Source organism: Carassius auratus, chromosome 5 (assembly GCF_003368295.1).
Source record: "Carassius auratus strain Wakin chromosome 5, ASM336829v1, whole genome shotgun sequence".
In the NCBI taxonomy this organism is placed as follows: domain Eukaryota; kingdom Metazoa; phylum Chordata; class Actinopteri; order Cypriniformes; family Cyprinidae; genus Carassius; species Carassius auratus.
Genome location: NC_039247.1, coordinates 23,674,183 through 23,697,394, shown reverse-complemented (window position 1 = coordinate 23,697,394; position 23,212 = coordinate 23,674,183). Strand labels below are relative to the sequence as shown.

General features: G+C 36.8%; 1 protein-coding gene across 1 annotated transcript; it reads left to right on the top strand.

The window, feature by feature from the left end:
- Positions 1-12,161: 12,161 nt before the first annotated feature.
- Positions 12,162-13,550, top strand: LOC113081895 (maternal B9.10 protein). The gene is made up of 4 exons (XM_026253798.1): positions 12,162-12,515; positions 12,589-12,726; positions 12,843-13,104; positions 13,204-13,550. The coding sequence occupies exons 1-4, from the start codon at positions 12,343-12,345 to the stop codon at positions 13,405-13,407; spliced, it is 777 nt and encodes a 258-aa protein (XP_026109583.1). The 5' UTR covers positions 12,162-12,342; the 3' UTR covers positions 13,408-13,550.
- The last annotated feature ends 9,662 nt before the right edge of the window (positions 13,551-23,212 follow it).

The window sequence follows — 23,212 nt, the reverse complement described above, 5'->3', positions numbered from 1 at the left end:
TCTTCTGAAATCTTCGTGAGCGTCCAGGGAAGCACGCGTGCGCGTGACCGAGCACACAGAAGATCATAACACGTCATCAGCTGACAGGAATGAACTCGCCACGGGCTTTTATATGTAGATATCAACAAATCACACAAAAGGTGACAAGGACACAGTGCTCACAGTCATTAATATTTTAATATTTGATGTGTTTCAGACAATGATAAACAAATGTAGCTAGTCTAGATGCATTGTAAGTAAACTTCTTAAACATTTGTCTATTTCCTTTGATAAAATGACACATTATGTTTCAAATTTGGGACAAGTCACTTTGTTTACTGGAGCTTCTGAACTTCTTTCCAGTCCTCATCCACAGATGATGAAAGCGTCTTGAGAGGCAGTCTACACAGAACACACAAATGATTTCATGATGTTTTCAAAATCCAATTGGTTTATTATATAAAACATGATTTGAATTTACTTTATATATATATATATATATATATATATATATATATATATATAAAATGCATTACATGCTTTTTATATGTTTTGCAGCATTGTAAGTGCGGCACAAAAGTATATCTGAGCATTATTGTAATATGTGTCGAGATTCTGCATTTAATTTAATATTGCTAGAAACCAATCTACCTCACAAAGTCTCCCTGTGACATTAAATAAAGAATTTTGCAATGATGCATTTAGAAGACAGGGAATTGTTTTGGATAATAGGACAGGTAATCAATGCAGGTTTGTGCTGTCTGTGAGCAGAGAAGATCAGACAGATTTCAGATCAATATCCAAGCCTCAATATAAGACCAAGCTGGTTTTCCAATAACCCCTCATCACAGGGTCTAGAAATCAATTTTAGTAGGCTTGGAATCCATATAGTAATGAAAATGTAACTGTCAGTAATTTCCCTCTCTTTTAAAGTGACAAACCATTTTCCTCCTCACCAGTTTACCTGTTTAGATAATATTTAGGGGTGAGGGCCTGTGTGCTTTACCCTTTTATAATTAGATGTGATTTACAGTAGCAGCATCAACGGACTAGCTCCCCTTATGCTGTCCACAGCAGTAAATTACTACTAAGCACACAATTATGATTACTTTATTGAATTCAGCAATAAATTACACTGTACCATCACCTTTAATTGTAAAAAATCTATTGCACTGGTATTGATAAGTTGATAAATAACCTTCTTTCCACTAGGTTGCCTTTTGTTTGTTTCAGTAGGAAATCATCTCGATCTGTTAAGAATATACATCAAACCTGCATTAAGTCTGCATGACATTAAAAATAAAGGACTCAAAGATAACAACATGCACATAAAATTTTACATTTTTATAGTAAAAATTAAAATCAGATATGCTCACCAAGGCTACATTTAATCAAAAATAAATTCAAAACTGTAATATTGCTTTAGAATAAATGTAATAATAACCTAATAATTTATTAAATAATAATATTAACTTTTAAAATTCCTGTTTTCTGTTTTATTATATATTAATATTTTAATCTTTTATCTTTAGGGTCACATGATTCCCAGTAATCATTCTTATTGGTGCTTGAGAAATATTTCTTATAATCATCATCATCATTCTTCTTCTTCTGATTTATTATTAAAAATCTTATTTAACATTATTAATGTCTTTACTGTCACTTTTGATCGACTTAATGCATCCTTGCTGAATAATGATAATCTAAAAAAAAAAAAAAAAAAAAACACAGACCCCAAACATTTTGGAACAGTAAGTTATGTAAACTGTAAAAAAATGTATATTAAAACTTTCTACATCAAAATTTCACATATGTGTTCCTTGCTGTTTCTTTTATTTTGTGAAATTTACTAGCAATTCTAGCAATTTCACTATACGTGAAAGCCTTTCAGTATCATAAAAAATATAGCTCATTAAACAGCCAAAATTGAGATGCACAACATCACATTCCAGCCCCCAAAATAAATAAACACAACTAAAAACTGACTTGGGTGAAGCTTGTATTAGGCTTGTGAAGTACTCGTCTCAGCAGGGGCTGGATAAAGCACCACCAGTCCGTAATCATCTGGCTGCTCCCCGGAGAGTCATCATTGTCTTGAAGAAGCCCACCCCTCCTTTCCTCTCCTCCTCTATAGGGGAGGGTGCCCTAAGAAGTGCTGAGGCTCTGGCGAAAAAGTGCTGAGGAAAGGAGAGGGAAAGCACTCTAATGAATGGGAGAGGAATAAAACACTTGGCTGTCTGAGGAACCCTGTCCTGCAGCATCCAAATATGCAATGGCTGTGTTAGCAGAAGCCCTGAGATGAGGCTCAGGCTTATACAAACTGAACGGAGAGACCTGAGAGGATGTTTTAAGCTAATGGGGCCAAGTACTTCTTTCCAAGTATATTTCTTACCTTAATTCGCTCATCCCTCTGCTTTTTCAGAAGGGCAATAATCTGGTCTCTTTCCATCGCCTAATACAAATATGTAAATGAAGTAAATGAAGAACCAAGGTACACTGCGTAACAGTTGCTGAAGTATAATACTATAATAAATGTAAAACTATTTAAGCAAAAACTATTTTAATTAATAAATATTGGTGTTATATTAGTGTAATTTATGTATGGTTTTTATTAATACTTTGAGTTTTTGAGAAGTTTTATATTGTCATTTTAATTTTAGTTTAGTTTTTTTCCATCTTATTATTATTATTATTAACATTTTAATTTTAGTTTCAATCTTTTATTTTTTATTTCCAGTTAGTTATTTTAATCCTTAAAGGGATAGTTCACCCAAAAATGTAAATTTTCTCATAAATTACTCATCTCGAAGGTTTGGAACAACTTGAGGGTGAAAAAATGAAAACAATTTTAATTTTTGGAGGTACTATTCCTTTATTATTAAACTAAATGAGAAAGGTTGATTTGGCAAACTGTTTTTCATTTAAAAATTCTATTTTATTTTATTTCTGCTTTATTTATAGCTTTAACAAATGTTGTAATAGTTTTAGTTTAGTTTAAGACAAATACTATGTACATCATGTAAATGCACACTGCGTATTAGTTACTGAATTTACAGTATCTACCGACACCTACATTGATGCCCATCTGTAAGAGATAGTGAAGGAAACATACACTTTTATAGAGTATAACAGCACTGCTGAATTAGCAGCTGTCCGAGTGTACCAGCCGACAGCTGCACTTACTAAACAAGGCTCATAATTTTGATTTAGCACCCATAGTTTCTGGCTGCACTTAATGTCATTTCATGAAATCCATTACATGCTTGTACACTGTAACCATTTTTCATGCCAGTGTCATTTTATGGCAGGTTAATCAGTTATATTAATGTAATGCAATGTCTCTGTTGATTATTATCACCAAGTATAAACATCTGTCATACTGCATTCTGCTAAAACTCATACGACTAAATCTAACGGAGTTGTGGAATACAATGCATCGATTGCATGATTACATTTTCCCACACTGTATTAAACATTACAATAATATAACAACATATAGTTTTTGAATTCAATCTCTTTGACAGCGTAAACCCATTTTTTTAATACCTCCAATATATAACCCTTTAAGTCAGAGGGTTTGGGAATGAGGTTAATTAGCTAAGAGTAATCTCATAAAATGGATCTGTCCTCCAGAGGGCCATCCATCTTGGGGTTTCCAGGTTGATTACTCACTGTGGGAAAGCAGACATTACAGGAAGGGAACATGCTATCTTCAGATGCAAGGAGATGAATGACTGACCAGATTGTGAAGAACACATGAAACACCAGCTTACTGTATGTATAATGTGGAATGCTACATGGAGTACAGCACATGGAGATAGTAAACTGTATTGGGGCAGCTGACAAGCAGCAATAGTGTTATGAGGTTTGAAGTAGAATCTAAAGCTACTTAAGCATAGTATTACTATTATATTTTTATTAATATTTTAATGTAGCTTTATAGCAGGGGCGGATTTAGACATTTTGGGGCCCAAGGCAAACACAGACATGGGGCCCTCTACATCTCTTGTTTCCCTCCTTTTGTCAATCCTTATTTAAAAAAAAAAAAGCCCAACTTGTTACTTCTCTTCAGCAGTCTTCACACAGCAATGATGTATAGACATCTGGAGTTGTATCTGTAAGAAAAAAAGAAGAAAAATAAAAAGGATAAATTCTATCCTTGCTCTGAACTGGGCCTACTGCACTATTAAGCAGCGTTCTTTGTCAGTGAGATGTTTTGGCCAGAGTGCTTGGTCATCTTCAAGTTCAAGTGTAACAAATTGGTCAGAATAGCCGTGTTTCCACTACCGAGCTAAGACCGGGCGTGCTAGTGCGTGCCAGGGCCAGTCGCGTTTCCACTGTCACTTCCGGGGCTTGATCGTGCCTCGCCGGGGCTTCCTCGGGGCCAACGGCCAGGGTTTTTTGGCCCGACGAAAACCTTGGGCCAAAGCGGGCCTGCTGGGGCTAGAGGAGGGGTTATGAACAAAGGCGGAGTTTCTCCGCGTCTAGAGAGCGTCAGCGCAGATCATTTCAGAGAGATAACAGCTTTAACACCGGCATTAAAGACTTTTTAAATAAGTTGAGCTCAAAACTCACTCTTAGTTAGCAGCAAGTGTTTGAAATAACTTGATCCGATGTGTATTATAATCACTAAACAAGGCAGAAATATTTATAAGCGATGTAAAAGACTATGCAAGCTAAACATTAACGTTACACAGTAAACATGTTAAATATGACCGCTTGGATAAATCAGAGGTCAGCTTCTTATTCTCCATCACAATTGTGTATTTATTAAGTAACATTTTATCTGTCGTCTCGTTTCAAGAGTTTAGCTCCACGTTGCATATCATCAAAATATAATAATGATTTTTGTTCGGGAGCTTTTATAAAAATAGCGAGTCTGCGCCGAGGATCATTTCAGAAAGATAACAGCTTAACACCAGCATTAAACACTTTTTTTTTTTTTAAATAAGTTGAGCTCAAAACTCTCTTTCAGTCAGCAGCGAGTGTTTGAAATAACTTGATCCAATGTGGATAATCACCATACAGGGCAGAAATATGTATAAGCGATGCAAAAGACTATGCACGCTAAACATGCTACCATAGTAAACATGGTAAAAATATGACCGCTTTTAGAAATCAGACGTCAGCTTCTTATTCTCTATCACAATCGTGTATTAAGTAACTTATATTATCTTTCACAAGCCTCGTCTCGAGAGTTTATCTCACGTTGCCTATCATAAAAGAATATAGCCTAATAATGTTTTTTTGTTTGGGAGCTTTTATAAAAATAGAGATTCATTCTAAATGTGACGGCTATACTGTGGCTAATAAACAGAAACAGACTCGACTGAATAAGCAGGCTATTTTCATAAGCGTTAAAAATAAATAAAATAGAAATAAGTGTATTTATGTGTGATTAATTTTGAGTCCTGATAAATTAAATCAATTCTATAGTTAAAACATCGATGATTTTGAATTTGAATATATAACAAAGCATGCAAACAAACGGCCTCTTTTAAGCCCTGGCTCGCACTGGGCCGACAGTGGAAATGCGGCTAGTGACTGCTAGTACCTTTTTTCAGTACCGCTTGGGTAGCTTCGCTTCATTTTTACTGTCAACACTCTCTCTCTGTACACAATGTCTATCACTGTCAATCACTTCTTCGTCAGTTTTTTGGCGCATTACAGCCTTGTCACTTTCGCAGATGCGCAGTAAGTGTAATAATGGAATAGTCCAATGTAGTGAGGTGGGGGGCCCTCCTGTCTGCGACACTAATGATTTGATGCCATTTTTCGCAAATGGAGTTTTAGAAATATATATTTTGCACGAAGTAAAAAAAAAAAAAAAAATCTTTAAGCAAGTTAATGGGGCATTTGGGGGCCCCTAGGTAGCTCGGGGCCCAAGGCAATTGCCGACCTTTGCCTAATGGTAAAGTCCGCCCCTGCTTTATAGTATAGTACTTTCAGTAAGTTTTCATTTAACATTTCAGTACATTTTTACTATTTTTTATGCATGTGCTTTTTCCATTTGTTTTTGTAACTATTAGTAAAAAAAATATAAGTAAGTAATTTTAGTGCTTTGACTTAAAAAATAGTTGGAAATGTTGCCTTGGCAATGTTTGTTTGTTTGCTAATTTCAGGTTTTTTTTCAATAAAAAAACCCATCTTGATAGTTTTAGTATTCATTTTAATAACTTGCTATACTTAGTTTTTTATGATCTCATATTAATCGAGAGACGTGCGTACTTTTATTTATATCACACTGCAGGCAGCAGGACCGTTTTAAATAAAAGAGTGATGGCAAAAGAGTGAACATTTTTACAAATCTAGAAATAGCAACCAGCTGACTTTTCCTCATACAGTGGTATCCTTTTTTACATTTTTATATTATAAGACTACACTATCAAGGTGATTAAACCAAATAAAATTGTTACTCATTTATACAGACGGTCAGATGCTTTAATATATGCTCCACTGAATCTGAAGATCATGCTGGAGAATAACCAAGTTTTATATACTGTACTGTATAGTGGAGTTCACACAGCTTGAGTGCTGCTCTCATTAAGGGGGCACATACTAAATACTAAGACATTCTGTTCAGTGGTGTCCTGATAATATAATCCTCATTAAGAAAGAGATTAAAAAAAAAAAAAGGATATTTGCTCTGTGATTTTACCCTAAAATTGTGATACTAATTTAAAACACAATATTCATGGTCTCATTTAAACTATCATTGAAGATTTTCAATGAATGTAAACTTTGTGTCATTATATTGATCCAAGTATATGAATAAATACTGAAAATCATATTAATTATAACTTAATATGGCCCAAAACTTAATGCGTAGATTCTGTGGCAAGTGCGGATTCTTTAGTCTGTAAAGCAAAATGACAAGTTTCTTCCTCCAGCAATGCCAGAAAAAGGACAAATCAATGCTTCCTTATTCTTATACGCAGATGAATTGATTTGCAAGAGCAGTGACTTCCTGTTAATCTGATTAGTAGATGTGGTTAGTGCAGTGTTGGGAGAGAAAGTAGCTGTGGAGAGATTCATCACTGCACAAATGTAGGGCTAAAGAGCGGTAAGCAGGCTTTTAAGGATTCTGCCTGCTGGATATAGCATTACAACTGACTCCTCTGTGAGAAAATTTACACAAGTCAGACAGCAGTGGAAGCCTTTAAATTAAATCTGCACACTTATGGGATACCTCTGTTTGAAAGCACACTGAAAGTGTACAATTAATCAGCAATAACTGCCTGGTAATATGAAGCACAGCATATCAGGTGCAGGATGAGTTATGTGGCATAGTTTAGAGTTATGAGAGGTGTTGGGGTTACGCATTACAAGTAACTTGAGGTACGTAATCAGATTACTTTTTTCAAGTAACTAGTAAAGTAATGCATTACTTTTTAATTCACAAGAAAATATCTGAGATACTTTTTCAAAAAAGTAACGCCAGTCACTTTGTTTTCCCATTTATTGACTAACTGAAGTATTGACTGACGGAAGTACAGAGGTGTTGTGTGCGCTGTGTGAACATGATGTGGTTCAAGACTAAATGTGAATGTGCATTAATTCATCCCACTCACAAAAAAACTGAATTAGTATTCATCAAAATTAATCAAAACATTGAAATGCAAACTCAGAATATGACGCAAACCTGCAATAATTACATGTTAAATAACACAAATGTATCTAATCCTGTTTTATTTGTTGCTGTCCTTTGATGATCCAGTTCAACCATACTAATAAGCAAAAATGACTTTGGATAAACTAACAATTGTGCTTCCCTGTTTTTTTATTGTTGAAGAGTGTTCTCCTGCTTTTTACTGTACAAACGTGAATTTACTTTTCCTTCAGCCTGAGATTTATTCATTACACTTTTTTGTGTGAAAGGACTCTTACAGTTGCTATATAAATAGAACTTCTTATATTAAAAACAATCAAGCCCTGCTCATATTTAATGCGAAATTAATGCAAAAGTATTTTAACTTATTATTTTTAATAAAAAGTAACCAAGTAACATAATGTTACTTTTCTTTAGGGAGTAGCACAATATTTGTAATAGATTAAAAGTGTGTTCAGATTCCTGGTGTCAAAGTATAATTAATATACAATTGTTATACTTGCTTTAGCACCATGAAAAACTTTACCAGAGTTCTATTTTATGTTGTGATCTTAACTTATCTGTGATGCTCCTCAGAGACTTATTTCGCTTATGTGGCTTAGTGAGAGCTATTCTAAAACTGGCAAATCCAGCCTGCCAGATCTACACTTAGAAACCCTGCTGATCTCAAATCATCTTTCATTAGCGATCCATAACTGCCCTCCACAGGCTGGCTCATTAGCTCTTTATGCTGCAATGCTTTGTCTAGAAATAAAGAGTTCACAGCAAAGAGAGAATCAAGACAGAAGCAGGTGCCACACATGCATGTGCCTTTTCAATTCAGTAAATTATGCCACATATCTCAATCTTTCTTAATGTTTTTGTTTCTCAGAATTGGCAATTACCTTATTAAATCAGGTCCTTTTTCTTGACATTCTTACATGTGTAGTCTATTGAGCTTGTGTTCCTAGGGCTGGTTGCACCAGCTGTGTAAAAGTTACCTAGCCTAGTTTTTAAGTAAATGGGCACTAAGTTAAAACTTATGCACTACTAAATATTTTTTCGTTGCACCATTAAACTTAATTGAAGTGTAACTCGACCTGGAGTAACGGCTGGAATAAAATGAAAGACTGAATGAATTGCATCAATATGCTCTTCTTTTACCCGACAACCTTCAGTCTTTAAGACACACATATGGTCCTTCTGACATTTACACTCACATACATATTAAGAGAGAGAAAAATATGTGAATAAATGTAGGCTAAGTGCTTCTTCAACACTACATCCACAGCGCACATACATGTGCTTCAGTCCGTAATGCACTGCATGTCAAATAAAAGTCAGTCATAATAAATACATTTAATTTCTTGTTTTTTCTTTCATCATTTAATGAGCCTTACATTATATTTAATTTACAGTTTCTGAATGTTATTTAGGCTAAATATAAAAATAGCTTACCAATAGGCTAATGTTTATTCATGATTTGATTTGTTTTAACTCCGAGGGAGAGTCAGCCACATTGCCACATTAAAAAAGTTAACAGCTTAAGTCATTTGTGGATTAATGCTTATTGGAGACGCGAACCGTTTAAAACAATTCAGTTCGATTTGGTGAACTGGTTCAAAAAGATCTGGTTACATCGAATGATTCGTTCGCAAACCGGATATCACTACACTGCAGTGAACGCGCTCAACAACAGACCTGGAAGAGAAGACAATGCTGAATAAAGTTGTAGTTTTAGCTATTTTTGGACCAAAATGTATTTTCGATGCTTCAAAAAATTCTAACTGACCCTCTGATGTCACATGGACTACTTTGAAGATGTTTTTCTTACCTTTCTGGACATGGACAGTAGACCGTACACACAGCTTCAATGGAGGGACTGAGAGCTCTCGGATTAAACCTAAAATATCTTAAAATGTGTTCTAAAGATGAACGGAGCTCTCACGGGTTTGGAACTTATTAATGACATAATTTAGATTTTTGGGTGAACTAACCCTGTAAATTACATAAGAAATGAAGAGGGAGAATACACTCGAGATAATTCCATATTTCTGTTCTCACGGGAAAAAAACAGTTAATTTAATTTACTGTTAGTTTCTGTAAAATATTAGATTAGACATTTTAACGGACAATATTTTACATTACTTAATTAGAAATTAATGTGGTCGAATATGTTTTGTGAGTATAAAGTATGAATGACCAAATGATTTTCAATGAAAATCTGTATAATATCCAAAAACAATACATACTTACACAGTAATATTGTTACCCTACATGTTTTTGTAAGTATATTTACCCTATTTTAAGATTAAAATTATATGTAGCTATTGATAGAGCCTGTCTTTGCATAACACTGTGCACTTGCCTACAGTGAATGAGCCCCCCCCCCTTATTTATTTATAATTTGTATAATTATTTGTACAATTACAACATTATATCAAAATGAATAGGCCAACAGCTGAACCGTGCCTTCACGGAAAATGTCCGACAACAACAACAACAACATCTTTTTGAAGTAGTCAACAGAACATTTAAAATATAGCTAGCCTACAAACAAAATAAATAGATTGCTAAATCTAATAAGACAAATTAGAACAAAGTGTTTCACTTTACTGAATGATGTAGGTATGCATTACAAAAATTACAAATAAAAACAGCAAAAACTAAGTGTTATATTCTATGTTGTTTTATAACTGGTCTTCACCTGGTAGTGAGGTTAGTGATTGCTATAAGGATTGTAATCAACTAACTGCACTGCCTGATGACCACACAGTAGCCTATATTCTCTGGCAGGTTCCATTTCCATCATCATTATTAGTATTATAATTGTTAATGTCTCCAGCAGAACCTACTAAAAACCTTTTTTTTTTTTGCAACTCACAAAGACTGGGCTGTAAATTCCAAATAGACCAACAGAACGCATAAATGCTGTCAGAAAAAACAGATATCAAATAATTTTCAGTTATGTGCTTCCTTGTAGGTCATTGTGTTGGCAGTATGGTTAGTGATTGTAGTTTATACAAAACAATCAGCTAACAACACTGCCTACAAACCAACCCCGACAGGTTAATATATCAGCACACTAACTGGTTTCTAACATCTTGACCTAAAGGAGACAAACAAAATAAGTCAGCATAACAATATATATTTCAAATATGTAGGCTAATTTACATACCCAATTCGAATAAATAAATAATATCCATTGATTACTGAGGCATAACAAAAATATCCTAATAATCATTTTTTTATTATTTTTATTTAATTTTTTTTAGAATAGTGTTAAATCACCTGCCGGAATGTTTCTGCACTCTCAGGTTTGTTTTCATTTGGCTACTGTTGTAATATCCATGCTGACGTCACATCTCCAGGTCGGGTTGAACATGCAGTACTTCTTTTTAATTGTAGTCCTGCCAAATAAATCAGTTTATAACAAAGCGCTCCAGACTTTTAAAGTTAGTCAATTTTACCTGAAGACAATCATCGGGAGCTCTCTGTGTCGCCTCATCATCTTGCATGGTCCCTCTGCGTTGGATTCCACCACACGTTGTCTGTATTTATAGCCAGAGCTGATATTGTACGCTCAAATTCAGCGCCATTCGAGGCGGGAGCCACTTGAGCGCGAACCACGGCGCTCACCGCTGAAGATACTGGCGCTATTCTTCCCAGGAAAATACTGAGATGAGCGCGGCACAAAGAGGGAAACTAGCCTTTATCAGCGTAAAATCAGTGGAATGCACTTAATGAACTTGAACTAACGAGCTCTTCAGAAATAAGTAATATTTTGTCCCTTTGCAGTCGATAATATTATTTTTTTTACTGTCCGACTATTCCTCACAGGTGATAATAATAATTCTCCCGCCAAGTCATATACTTCCACAAACTCTGTTTATGGTTGTTGCCGAGCAACAGCCACGTAGAATGTGCTTATTTCAACGGCTTCGAACGCTGCTCAGTCAATCAAATTTTAGAGTGAGAATGATGAGTTTTATTATTCACAGTAGCCTAATATCTGATGATTAAATGTTATCATTCCTTAGATATAAAGAAACCGAAGTCAAGCATAATAAGGCTCGGAGACAAAAAAAAAAAAAAAAACCTCCGAGTCCCTATCTATGTCAACACTGATATCTATCAATGTTGTTAACTGTTGGTAGGCAGTGCTGTACAGTGTTTATAGTGGACAATGGTTTTCTGTATAGGTTACCTAAGAAACCACTTAGTCCACTTGAAGACAGGTCTAGGCTTGCCCAGAGGGACTAGGTAAAAAGAAAAAAGAAAACTTATGTCCTTGTTTTATTTATTGTGAACTAGGCCCATTAAATGAATCAATCCGGTATAAAAGCAAACCAATATCATGCTTATAAATGGGAATGCAGACACCAAAGTATATTCACACTCATTTACAATATTTGTCTACAGCATATCTGTCTACATATATTAGTTCACACAGCAGTTTTCAAAATTCCGCTTTCTTGAAAGGAGACTTGATTTTGCATATAATTAGCTCCTCTCACAATCTGAAACACCTGTTTAATCTAATTACAGATGAGTACTGAGACTTTTTAAAGGCTGAGACTGATTTTTTTAGTTATTGTGTTTAAGATGATGTTGCATAGCTGAAGCGGGACAGCAGAGTTATATTTACTTCTTAAGCAGCTGTATTAATGAGCAAGTTGTTTGTTTCTATGTGATTTTAGATTTTAAGTATCTTTTAAGAAAAAAAAAAAAGTCCAACCGCTTGTCCCACTGACTCCAAGTTCCAACGTTTAAACATGAAGGAAGAGATTGCAGCAACAGTGTTTTTCATTGCAAGATTAGCAAAGAAACAAGGTAAACTGGATCATGTTAGGAGGGAGAAATTTGCTGTGAAACTAACATCAGTGCTCTTTGAAAATTATAAAAATCACTGGTACCCAGAAAACCCAACCAAAGGACAAGCTTTTAGGTGAGTAGCCTGATGCTAGCTTAGCAGATCAAATGCTTTATTGGATTAATTCAAGGGCCTTTTTTGTTCTTAGGTGTTTAAGGATGAACAAGACTCAAATGAGAGACCCAGTTATTGAGCATGCATGTCGGCAGAGTGACATTGTTTATGAGCATCTTGGATTACCAAAGGAAATGACCATTTGGGTTGATCCGGGAGAGGTGTCATGCCGGTAACACATGATTTGCTGACTTGTCACTTGACTTGTTTAATCCATACTGGTTTTGATGACTTGACCGTGCCAATGTAGTACTTCCAAAATCTGAGAGCGTGTTCATTTTCTTAAAGGTATGGTGAAAAGTCAACGCCATTTTGTGTTACTCAGTTGGAGGGTCAAAAGAGAGATGGGGAGTTCTCTCGTAGGATAAATAATGCAGTGGAAAGAGCTTCATCGGACTACCACTCTGGGACCTCCTCTGATGAGGAGGGAGGAAACACCAGCATGAGCAGCAGCGTGAGTAGCAGTGTGAGTAGCAGCAACAGCAGCAGTCTTTCCGTTCCAGAGCCTAAATGCATCCCAACGGTTTCCAACCCAAACAGTGTCTACCAGGTAACATTCTAGATAACCACTCTTCAGTCCCTGTGCATGCTTCTAATATGACTTGTTTAAATTGGCACCATTTTAACTACTCCTGTTCTCTATCTATAGTTCAGTGAGTTCGGGCAGCCCCCACCTATGCAGAACTGGGGCACATACCCTAAAAGAAAGCCGTATGCCTCTGAGGGCTACCAACAGAATTCCTCAGGTGGACCATACCCACCTCATAAGAGTTTCAAGGGTTACAGGCCCTCCTACGCCTTTTCTGGTCCAAGGGTGGACCGATATCACTGGGTCAGCAAGAACCGCTCCTAGATTAATTTTTTTTTAAAGCCAGTGTGTTTTGCTGAATCGCTATGCAGGCGTGTGTGTGTGTGGTCTAGAATATAACTTAACTTCTATGTAAGACCTTTAACCAATTATTTATGGAGTCATGTGGCAATGCCATGAATGCACTTTTGTTTTAAGTTCGTTTTAATGATTTATTTGTGGAAGACTTTCTAAATAAAATCTATTTTATTAAAACTTGTGTGGCAGTACTTGGTCTATGCTGATGCCACTAGATGGTGGCAAATATCCACAAATCTCACTTGTGTGAACTTCCCACTTTAAGTCCATGATTGATGCCAGATTTTGAGTGAGATTGTGTGGTACATGAATAATTGTGTCTATATTTTTTTTTTTTATAAAATTTGCAAGGTTTTTTTCCCCCCTTCTCAAATTGTGTCCCAAGTATATTATGCATTGCACTCTATGGTAAGCCAGAATGATGTAAGCTTCCCCTCCCCCTGAGTGTATGTTGACTCATGAAACGAGAAATATGGGAAAGGAAGTTGGCTGGTGCAGGATGTCCCCACAAGTGTATAATTTAATCATCCTTATTTGTGTCACTATCTGTGTCAGGATAATGACGCTAATGAACAATCAGCAACTTTTTTTTTTGTACAATTTACTTGAGCTGGAGCAACGTGTAATGCCACCACTTTAATAAATTTGTTTACATGGAGATAATGGAATCGTGCATTTTCAGGCCCCCAAAACGGCATTGTTGAGTACATGAATGGCCAAAACACAAAATTTTCGTTGCAAATGGCAAAAGTTTCCAACATGGCCCTCATAAGGGGCACGTCCTGGTTTTGCAAAGATGTTGTCCCAGGAACATATCTCACTTGGTAAAATCAGATTCTGCCTCATAAGGGTGAGTAAGGGCCAGATTTACTAACAGTTTGTGCCTGTGCAAACCCTCTATTGTCAGGATTTACTAAAGACATGCAGTTTAACATTAGCGAAGAAATGGTGTGGGCGGTGTCTTTTGTGCCTGACTTTATTACATTTCCATACATTTGAGTAGGATGCAAAATTTATGGTAGGAGAGTATTTAAACGAATCATTTTATTTACTAAGGTCTGCAGTAGTCATTTTCCTGGTGCTTGAAGGAAAAAATACCTAGTTTTTAATATTTCCAAAATTTCTGTGATGTTAAGAGTTCTTATGGTTGTCATATAGTGCTGAGGAGCTCAGCTTGTAGTTGGGTTAGGGGTGACTGAAGTGAATGATATTTTGAGTGTTTTGATTTTTTAACTCTAAAAGCAATAGCTGTGTGAATACCAAGGCTGTGATAAATGATTTCTTATGCCATCCATATACAACATGACTTTCAAAGTCATCAAATTTGTTTTCACACTACAAAAATGTCACTACAAAAAAACAGGTGCAATCTAAGGCCAGGTTTACAAGATTTAAGGCCTTATTTTCACTCAAAAGTGTTTTTTTAGATCACCAACACAAGGTAAAAATCAGAGAATTATTCACTTGAATGACGACTTTATAGCGTGAATTGTCAAAGAGAGTGAAACACTGATGTATTGTATCATCCGAGAAACATAGATGCAGCCAACATGACTTTCAAACTAATCAGTTTGCTGTTTTTTTTCTTCCAAAGACCTGAATATATTGAAACCTTCTCAATATAACTGATCTTCAACTTAAAATATTTTAGTTTAATTGTATTTACGTGTTGATTGCAAAAAATATGTTTCATCAGAACATAAAATACAAGCTGTTGTTTTCATGGCTGTCATTAAATATATTTTTAAATGGTATTTCAGCATCTGCTTGTAGGAAATTAACTGTACAATGCTAATCAGCAAATCTTGACCCCTAGGAGTGGCCCAACATCGTGACATCAGCTCAACCAATGCTGTGAGTTTAGGGCGGGACTTACCAGAAAGGGGTTTCAGTCTACCCAAAGTGAATAGCCATTGTTCTTTTCAATGATGTGCTTCAAATTTATGATGTCCTTTAAATTCCAAGTCCTGTAGTGTGAAATGTGAAGTGTTTTGACTAGAACTGACATCGGCAATGACAGACAGTTGTGTAGTGTGAAAACAGTAGAAATCTGACAACTTTGAAAGTTGTGTAGTGTATGGCTGGAAACCTGCGAAAAATCTGGGTTCCATATGTGTAGTGCGTGGGCGGCATTACTTGCTCATTGCATCTGCCCACAAACATGTGCAGTGCTAGCAACATGAAGTCTTTTAACTGGACAGCTTAACTGAATATTGAACTATAAATTTATTTAAAAACAGACCTGAATACCTTCTCAATATAACTGAGCTTTAACTAAAAATGTTTTAGTTTGCCATTTTTCCCCCCATAATACTTATTTATGTGTTGACTATATAGTATATATAATATACAAGCTAGTATATCCATTGTTAATAGACAAGAAGGATACTTTTGAATGGTATTCCGGCATCTGCTTGTAGAAAATTAACTTTGCAATGCTAGCCAGCAAATCTTGACCCCTTGGAGTGGACCAACATCGTGACATCAGCTCAACCAATGCTGTGAGTTTGGGGGGCGTGACTTACCAGAAAGGGGTTTCAGTCTACCCAAAGTGAATAGTCATTGTTCTTTTCAATTATGTGCTTCAAATTTATGATGTCCTTTAAATTCCAAGTCCTGTAGTGTGAAATGTGAAGTGTTTTGACTATAACTGACATCGGCGATGACAGACAGTTGTGTAGTGTGAAAAGAGCAGCAATCTGACAACTTTGAAAGTTGTGTAGTGTATGGCTGGAAACCTGCAAAAAATCTGGGTTGCACATGTGTAGTGTGTGGGCGGCATTACTTGCTCATTGCATCTGCCCACAAACATGTGTGGTGCAAGCAACATGAAGTCTTTTAACTGTACAACTTAACTGAATATTGAACTATAACAGGTCTATAAATTTATTTAAACACAGACCTGAATACCTTCTCAATATAACTGAGCTTCAACTAAAAATGTTATACTTTGCCATTTTTTCCTCCATAATACTTATTTATGTGTTGACTATATAGTATATATAATATACAAGCTTGTTTATCTATTGTTTGTAGACAAGAAGGATACTTTTGAATGGTAATCTTGACCCCTTGGAGTGGACCAACATTGCGACATCAGCTTAACCAATGCTGTGAGTTTGGGGCGTGACTTACCAGAAAGGGGTTTCAGTCTACCCAAAGCAAAATGGTCATTTTTCATTCCATTGCTGTGCTTCAGATTTATCAGGTACTTAAAATTTGCAAAATGTGGTCTTGCTTTCTGCACTAAAATATAGGTGGAGAATGTGAATGTGTAAATGCCTGAGATATCGGGTGAATACGTTCACTCCATTATGTGTTTGTGCAGTGACCCGAGGTCAACCATATTGGAGTGATTTCCCAATGCTACATTCCTTTCATTCTCCACCTCCTCCAATCCCTTGCTGTCTACCTTTGTCAAGAGAGAGGTCAAAAACAATCATAAAAAAGAGTAGTTTATGGTCCTAAACCTAAAGCTTATGTAACACACCCATTATGGATTTAGATTAACTTTCTGGATCATTATAATAAGCAAGAGCTTTCCAGTGACAATTGTTATTCCAGTGTGAGTACTTCATCTGGCTCACATCAGTTCATAAGTAAAATGTAAAGAAGTCTGCAGATGAGAGTCTGAAGTGAGCAGTTGTGGGACAATGTTGTCCTACACCACTTTAAAGACAATGAAATAAAAAAAATTAATTTAGATTGAACTGACAGTCATCAGTTATATTCAACTACAACAACAACAACAACTTATTCAGAGCATGATAGTTAAGCCATTTCTAAGTCATTGCACATGAGCAAAACTTCCCTGATTTCAGTTTTCGATCCAAAAACCAAGTGGTTTACATGTTCAATTGAATGAATTGGAAAAGTTTTATCACGCCCCTCTCATTGTTCAAGAACTATGAACACGAAACTTCCGAGCCTCAAATGTATAAAGTAAAATGTAAATCACATTTAAAAACAACTTCAAACATTCATTCTGATTTACCAAAAATAAGCACACAAAAGTCATGGTACATTGGTACACATAATACATATCATTTATTTAAAATAACATAATCATGTAAATCTGAACTGAGCACTGGGACACAGCAGTCATCACATGTTCTGAAGCACTAATCTTTGGCAATTGTGCAACTGACTTCAAATAAAATAAGTAAACAAAGTAAATTCAATTAAAGATGTGCAAACTGTTATTGATTAGAAAAATCCATAATGATAAAGGTACTTGTTTTTTATTTTAACTGTAAGAGTTTTTACACAGTATGATCTGTTCCAGATTATGTTTATGTGTGGAATACTCTCTAGGACACTGCTAACCAGGATTTGTTTGATTCCCATACTAAACAATATTAAACACTTACAGTTAAAAGATAAATATACATAAAATAAGAAGTAATGAAACAAAAAAGTCACTAAAAGAGAAAAAGACACAAATGTTTATAATGATAAAGGCTAGTAGTGGAAACGTCATTCTTTGAGATACAAATTCGAATTACAGAGGTGTGAATATTTTTGTAGAACAGTGCAGACATTTTGCAATAGTGAAAGGAACGGGTGAAGGAACAATGCATCTATTTTTCTGCGTACTGTCTTCAGTTTTAGAGGATAAGGGGATTTTTTTGAGCCTTGTGGAGCTGGTTTGCTGAGTTCATTATCATCCAAAAGGCATGCAGAGTGTTCTAAAGAATGACATTTCATTGGCTATAGTCAGGGGCACCATAACGGGGGTACAGTTACAACAATTCCAAGGACTCAGGAAGAAGGGAGGGGCCTGGGTAGCAAATGCAACTGAGGGGCCCAACAGTTCAGTTTCCAAAGAAAGTGAGGAACTTGCTTAGTTTAACAGTCATAATATAGTGCAGTCCCCTATTGTTTGTGAAGCAACAGCCACATGTTTTATCATCAGTGGTTGCACTGGTTGCAGTGGTTGTATTTAATTTATAATGTTTAATTAAACTCATTGTACAGTAAAATGATTTCTAAGTGTAGAGTTTAAATTTATTTTATATTATATTTTTATTTTATAATATATTAATTATGAGGCTGAAAAAAGCCTAAAAACAAAATGGAAAATTAAAATGAATATATATGTGTAGATGGATTATTTCCACAGAGTAAAAGTAAATATTATGAAATAACAGATGATTTAGTGTAACACTAAGTCAAAACCATTGACATGCTGTTTGGTTTAATAGAGTGTAGGATGTGCTTTTGGCCAACAAGATCACATGAGTAATGATCACTTAGAACAGATGGTACATAATACATACACTATCATAATTCAAAGGTAATTTTTTTAATTAATATATTTATAGAGCTAGTATGCATCAAAAGTGACAGTATAAAAAAAAAACAATTCGCAAATGAAAGTTCTTGAGTGAATTCACAATAATCTGGAGTTATTCATTAGGCGTCGCCCCCTCACTCGGATTATCCTACCCCCTCCCCTAAAATGAGTGTGAAAATAGATTTTAATTATGAATTATAATGGTTTATTTAAAAAAATGTTGCCAAATGCAAATTCATGCTCTCTAGCATTAATATGATGCTAAAATTTAGGACAGTCCAGTTTCACAAGTTAATTATTTTGCTGTATTGTTATTGTCCTCTGTATGGAGAATGGAGACACCGCCTTCAGGTCAGTTCAGGAGAGGTTTGGCCATGCTGCAATAGATCTCTTTGCATTGCACAAAAACACTCTATTCTTCATGCTTGTGCGAGACAGTCCGCTAAAGCCGCGTTTCCACCGCAGAAACTTCACCAAGGAACTAGGGACTTTGGCCTGGTACTTGGTGTGATTCCACTGCAGGAACCAGTAACTAAATAGTTACTGAACTAAACTAAAAAGTTCTGGGTAAAAAAAATGCCCCTGAGAAAGTCCCTGCTGGCGAGGTAGTTCTTTTTCAAAGTTCCGGAACTTTCGTGGGCGGGACTTGGGCACTAAACATCCTGATTGGTTGGGTTCACAGTGCATTGGTTGAGTTCAACCACCATTTATTCGGATCAACATTTTACTGTTATTGTGTCATGAAATGTAATTTTAAAAGTATTTAAGGTGAGAATGTTGGTTTTTAAAACTCAAATCTGTGGTTTATTTATAAAGACAGCGCCTGTTTAAAAATGTGTTTCGCCAATCTCAGAGATGTGAGTTCCAAGCGATCAGCGGGAGCTCAGTGCTTATGTGGTTAAACAGAAAATATAACTAAGTTTTGGGTAAATCTAACAGGTAATCTTTGGTCTGTATTCATTTTATCTATATGTTCACGAGTTCATGCTTACATATAATTAGCTGAGGTATGGTATGCATATTTGGCATGCTGTCCGGGGAAGGGCTCCGAGCTTGTGAATACGAGAGTTGGTGATGCAGATTTTGGCAAACTCAGGTGTGCCCGGTGATCAACTTAAGACTGAAAAAAGTCTTTCTGCTTACTTCCAAAGCAGACAAGAAGCTGCTCAGAGCTTCAGAAGCTCTGGGTGTGGTCCACTTACATTTTTAACGCTCTTACATTGCAACATCAAGGCTGGATCTGTAAGCGGTTGCAGGTTCACCAACTCTACTCCGAATGCAGTAGTGGGTACCTTGGGCATGTATCCAGGCAGTGGTCTCAGGACAACATGAGAGTAGGCCAGCCTGAACACAAAGCACTCTTCACTTGCTGAAAACGTTTGGAGGTCCCCGACCCTCTTGATGGAAGTGAGTGAAAACAGGAGCGCTGTCTTGAGAGACAGAAACTTCAGCTCAAGTGAATCAAGTGGCTCAAAGGGACCCCTTTGAATTACAGCCAGGACAGCAGATAGATCACAGGAGGGTATTAGAAGTTTCCTAGAGGATTCAACCTTCTGGAACCTCTCATGAACTTCCTGGGGCCCTCCCAGGGGCCAACTATCCACTGCATCGTGATGTGCTGTGATAGCAACAACATACACTTTCAAGGTGGAGGGTCACAGCCTACACTCCAACTTTTTTTTGTTTTGCAGGAAAGAAAGTACAACTCTAACCAACTCCAGGGATCTTGGTGAGATATACACCAATTCATGGACAAACTCCACTTCAAAGCATAGGCCTACCTCATAGATGGAGCTCTAGCCTGAGTGATAGTGATAGAGCTCTAGCCACCACTGTCATATTGTGCCCAGCCCCTGAGAAAGGAGGTCCCTCCTCAGGGAGATGCACCAGGGAGGGGCTGTCATGAAGAGGAAGAGTACTGAAAACTAGGTCTGAGTGGTCCAGTAAGGTTCAACCAACAGGACCTGTTCCTTGTTCCCCCTGACCTTGCACAGTGTCTGTGCGAGCAGGCTCACTGGGCGAAACACATACTTGCAAAGAGGCCGAGGCCAGTTCTGTGCTATTGCATCGGGTCCTTGGGTCATGGAATAGTACAATTGGCATTAGGAGGATCCATGGGAAGCAAACAGGTCCACCTGACATGATCGCATGGTCACGCACTCTGAAAGCCAAGACATGGAAGACAGTGATCGTGGCAATCGTCAGAGGACAGGAAAAAACGCATCCAGAAGGACACGGACGAAATGTTGTCTTCAAAAAGACATGAATCATCTGTGATTTGCTATTTTAGGAAATCTGCTTTTTTAGCTGAAGAGCCCCTGGCGAATTGCTAAAAGGGACACCACTGTTCGCGCTGCACCGCCAACCAATACAGCTTCCCAAAACACAGCAGATGAATGGCTTTGTGGAATATAACAGTTTCATACAACTACTCATCTCCAAAGCAAAAATCTAATGAGCTGATGCGTGCTGTCACCTTATATATCCATTGGCTCAGCATGCAAAATCCACTAGCCGTTTTCTCTTAAACTTAGAGATGATTGGGCTCCCAAATGAGACCCCCATATGTTGTTCGACACAACTCGTAGTGACCGACAGAGAGGGAACCCTTAATGCTAACACAAAGAACCGTTTCAGCATTAAAGTGTTATTCAGGACAAGTTCTACAACTTTAAAGAAACTTAACTTAATGATATTAATTAATTACATTTATATAGCGCTTTTCTGCTTTTTCTATGCACTCAAAGTGCTCTACATCTACATCATTTTTTCCCACCTCTAAGCAGCATTACACATTATGTTTAAAGACACCTAAATGTCACTTCAGAAGTGCCTCTGTGCCACCTTTGCACTCTGTTTATTAAATTGTCATTGCGATCAGAGAAGCCTGCCTTTGTTTATAATTGCTGGAGCTGTCAATCACACAACACAAATTTATTAGTGACTTTTATTAGTGAGTTCTGTACTTTTTATTCTAAAACAGTATCAAATAAGGGTTCTTCAGCTTGTAGTAAAAGCAGCTCCATTTTGGTGCTAAATAGAACCCTTTCTATAAGGTTTTATGAAGAATGTCTAGGTTTCGTAATACGTATATAACTTTTATTCCCTGGAGGAAAGAACAGAGATGTTTTCGATCTGAGTAGTAAAAAACAAGCATATGAACACCAGTGAGTGGAATTTGCATTTCTAGCATCTCTTCTATATACACTCATGCTCGACTCGAGACTACTTCCCGGCCATTGAATGGTGCAGCCCAAGGTTGTGGCCCTTTCAGTCAGTCACATTCGATGTTATGTCAACACTGATGTATAGGGTCCCTATGGAAAGTGCCACAATCACTGAACAGTGTTACGAGAGTTGGTGATGCAGATGTTAACAAACTCAGGTTTGCCCGGTGACAACTATCATCGCACATAACCTGTGTCACCTACTCAGCACTCCATGGTGGTGACTTTCGTACCAAGACAGAAAATGAAAAAAACATTGCTCACAGTGAGGAGGGTTTTAGCTCCTGTTCCTTTACATGTTTAATGTTCCTCCCACCTTTGCACTCTGTTATTTTATAATTGCGATCAAAGAAGCCTGCCTTTTTTTTAATAATTGCTGGAGGTATCAATCACGTAACACAAACTTATCAGTGACTGTTTAGGACTTTCACCAAAACTCCCATTATAATCAATAATGCCCAAAATGTACTGTAGTAAACATTTTCCACATGAAATGCTCATTTCATATTTGTCTGTTTCTCTCTTGTTCCGAGGTCACCGTGGCCACCAGATCCAGTCTGTGTACAGATCAGAGGGTCACTGCAGTCACCCGGATCCAGTACGTATCCAGACCAGATGGTGGATCAGCACCTAGAAAGGACCTCTACTGCCCTGAAAGACAGCGGAGACCAGGACAACTAGAGCCCCAGATACAGATCCCCTGTAAAGACCTTGTCTCAGAGGACCACCAGGACAAGACCACAGGAAACAGATGATTCTTCTGCACAATCTGACTTTGCTGCAGCCTGGAATTGAACTACTGGTTTCGTCTGGTCAGAGGAGAACTGGCCCCCCAACTGAGCCTGGTTTCTCCCAAGGTTTTTTTCTCCATTCTGTCACCGATGGAGTTTCGGTTCCTTGCCGCTGTCGCCTCTGGCTTGCTTAGTTGGGGTCACTTCATCTACAGTGATATCATTGACTTGATTGCAAATTAAAACAGACACTATTTCAACTGAACAGAGATTACATAACTGAATTCAATGATGAACTGCCTTTAACTATCATTTTGCATTATTGAGACACTGTTTTCCAAATGAATGTTGTTCAGTGCTTTGGCGCAATGTATTTAGTTTAAAGCACTATATAAATAAAGGTGATTGATTGATTTCATAAGCAAATATGTTACCCACTCATATTATTGGGTGTTTACATTTAAGTCTTAAAAAGACACACCCCCATTTGCAAATCAAAATGCAAATGCAAATGCAAT

What these genes read in the sequence shown, in the direction of transcription:
- LOC113081895 (XM_026253798.1), top strand. Translation starts at nt 12,343, where the DNA reads ATGAAGGAAGAGATTGCAGCAACAGTGTTTTTCATTGCAAGATTAGCA. An exon ending in CCGGGAGAGGTGTCATGCCG is followed by an intron (nt 12,727 to 12,842) that starts GTAACACATGAT and finishes ATTTTCTTAAAG; the next exon opens with GTATGGTGAAAAGTCAACGC. An exon ending in ACCCAAACAGTGTCTACCAG is followed by an intron (nt 13,105 to 13,203) that starts GTAACATTCTAG and finishes CTCTATCTATAG; the next exon opens with TTCAGTGAGTTCGGGCAGCC.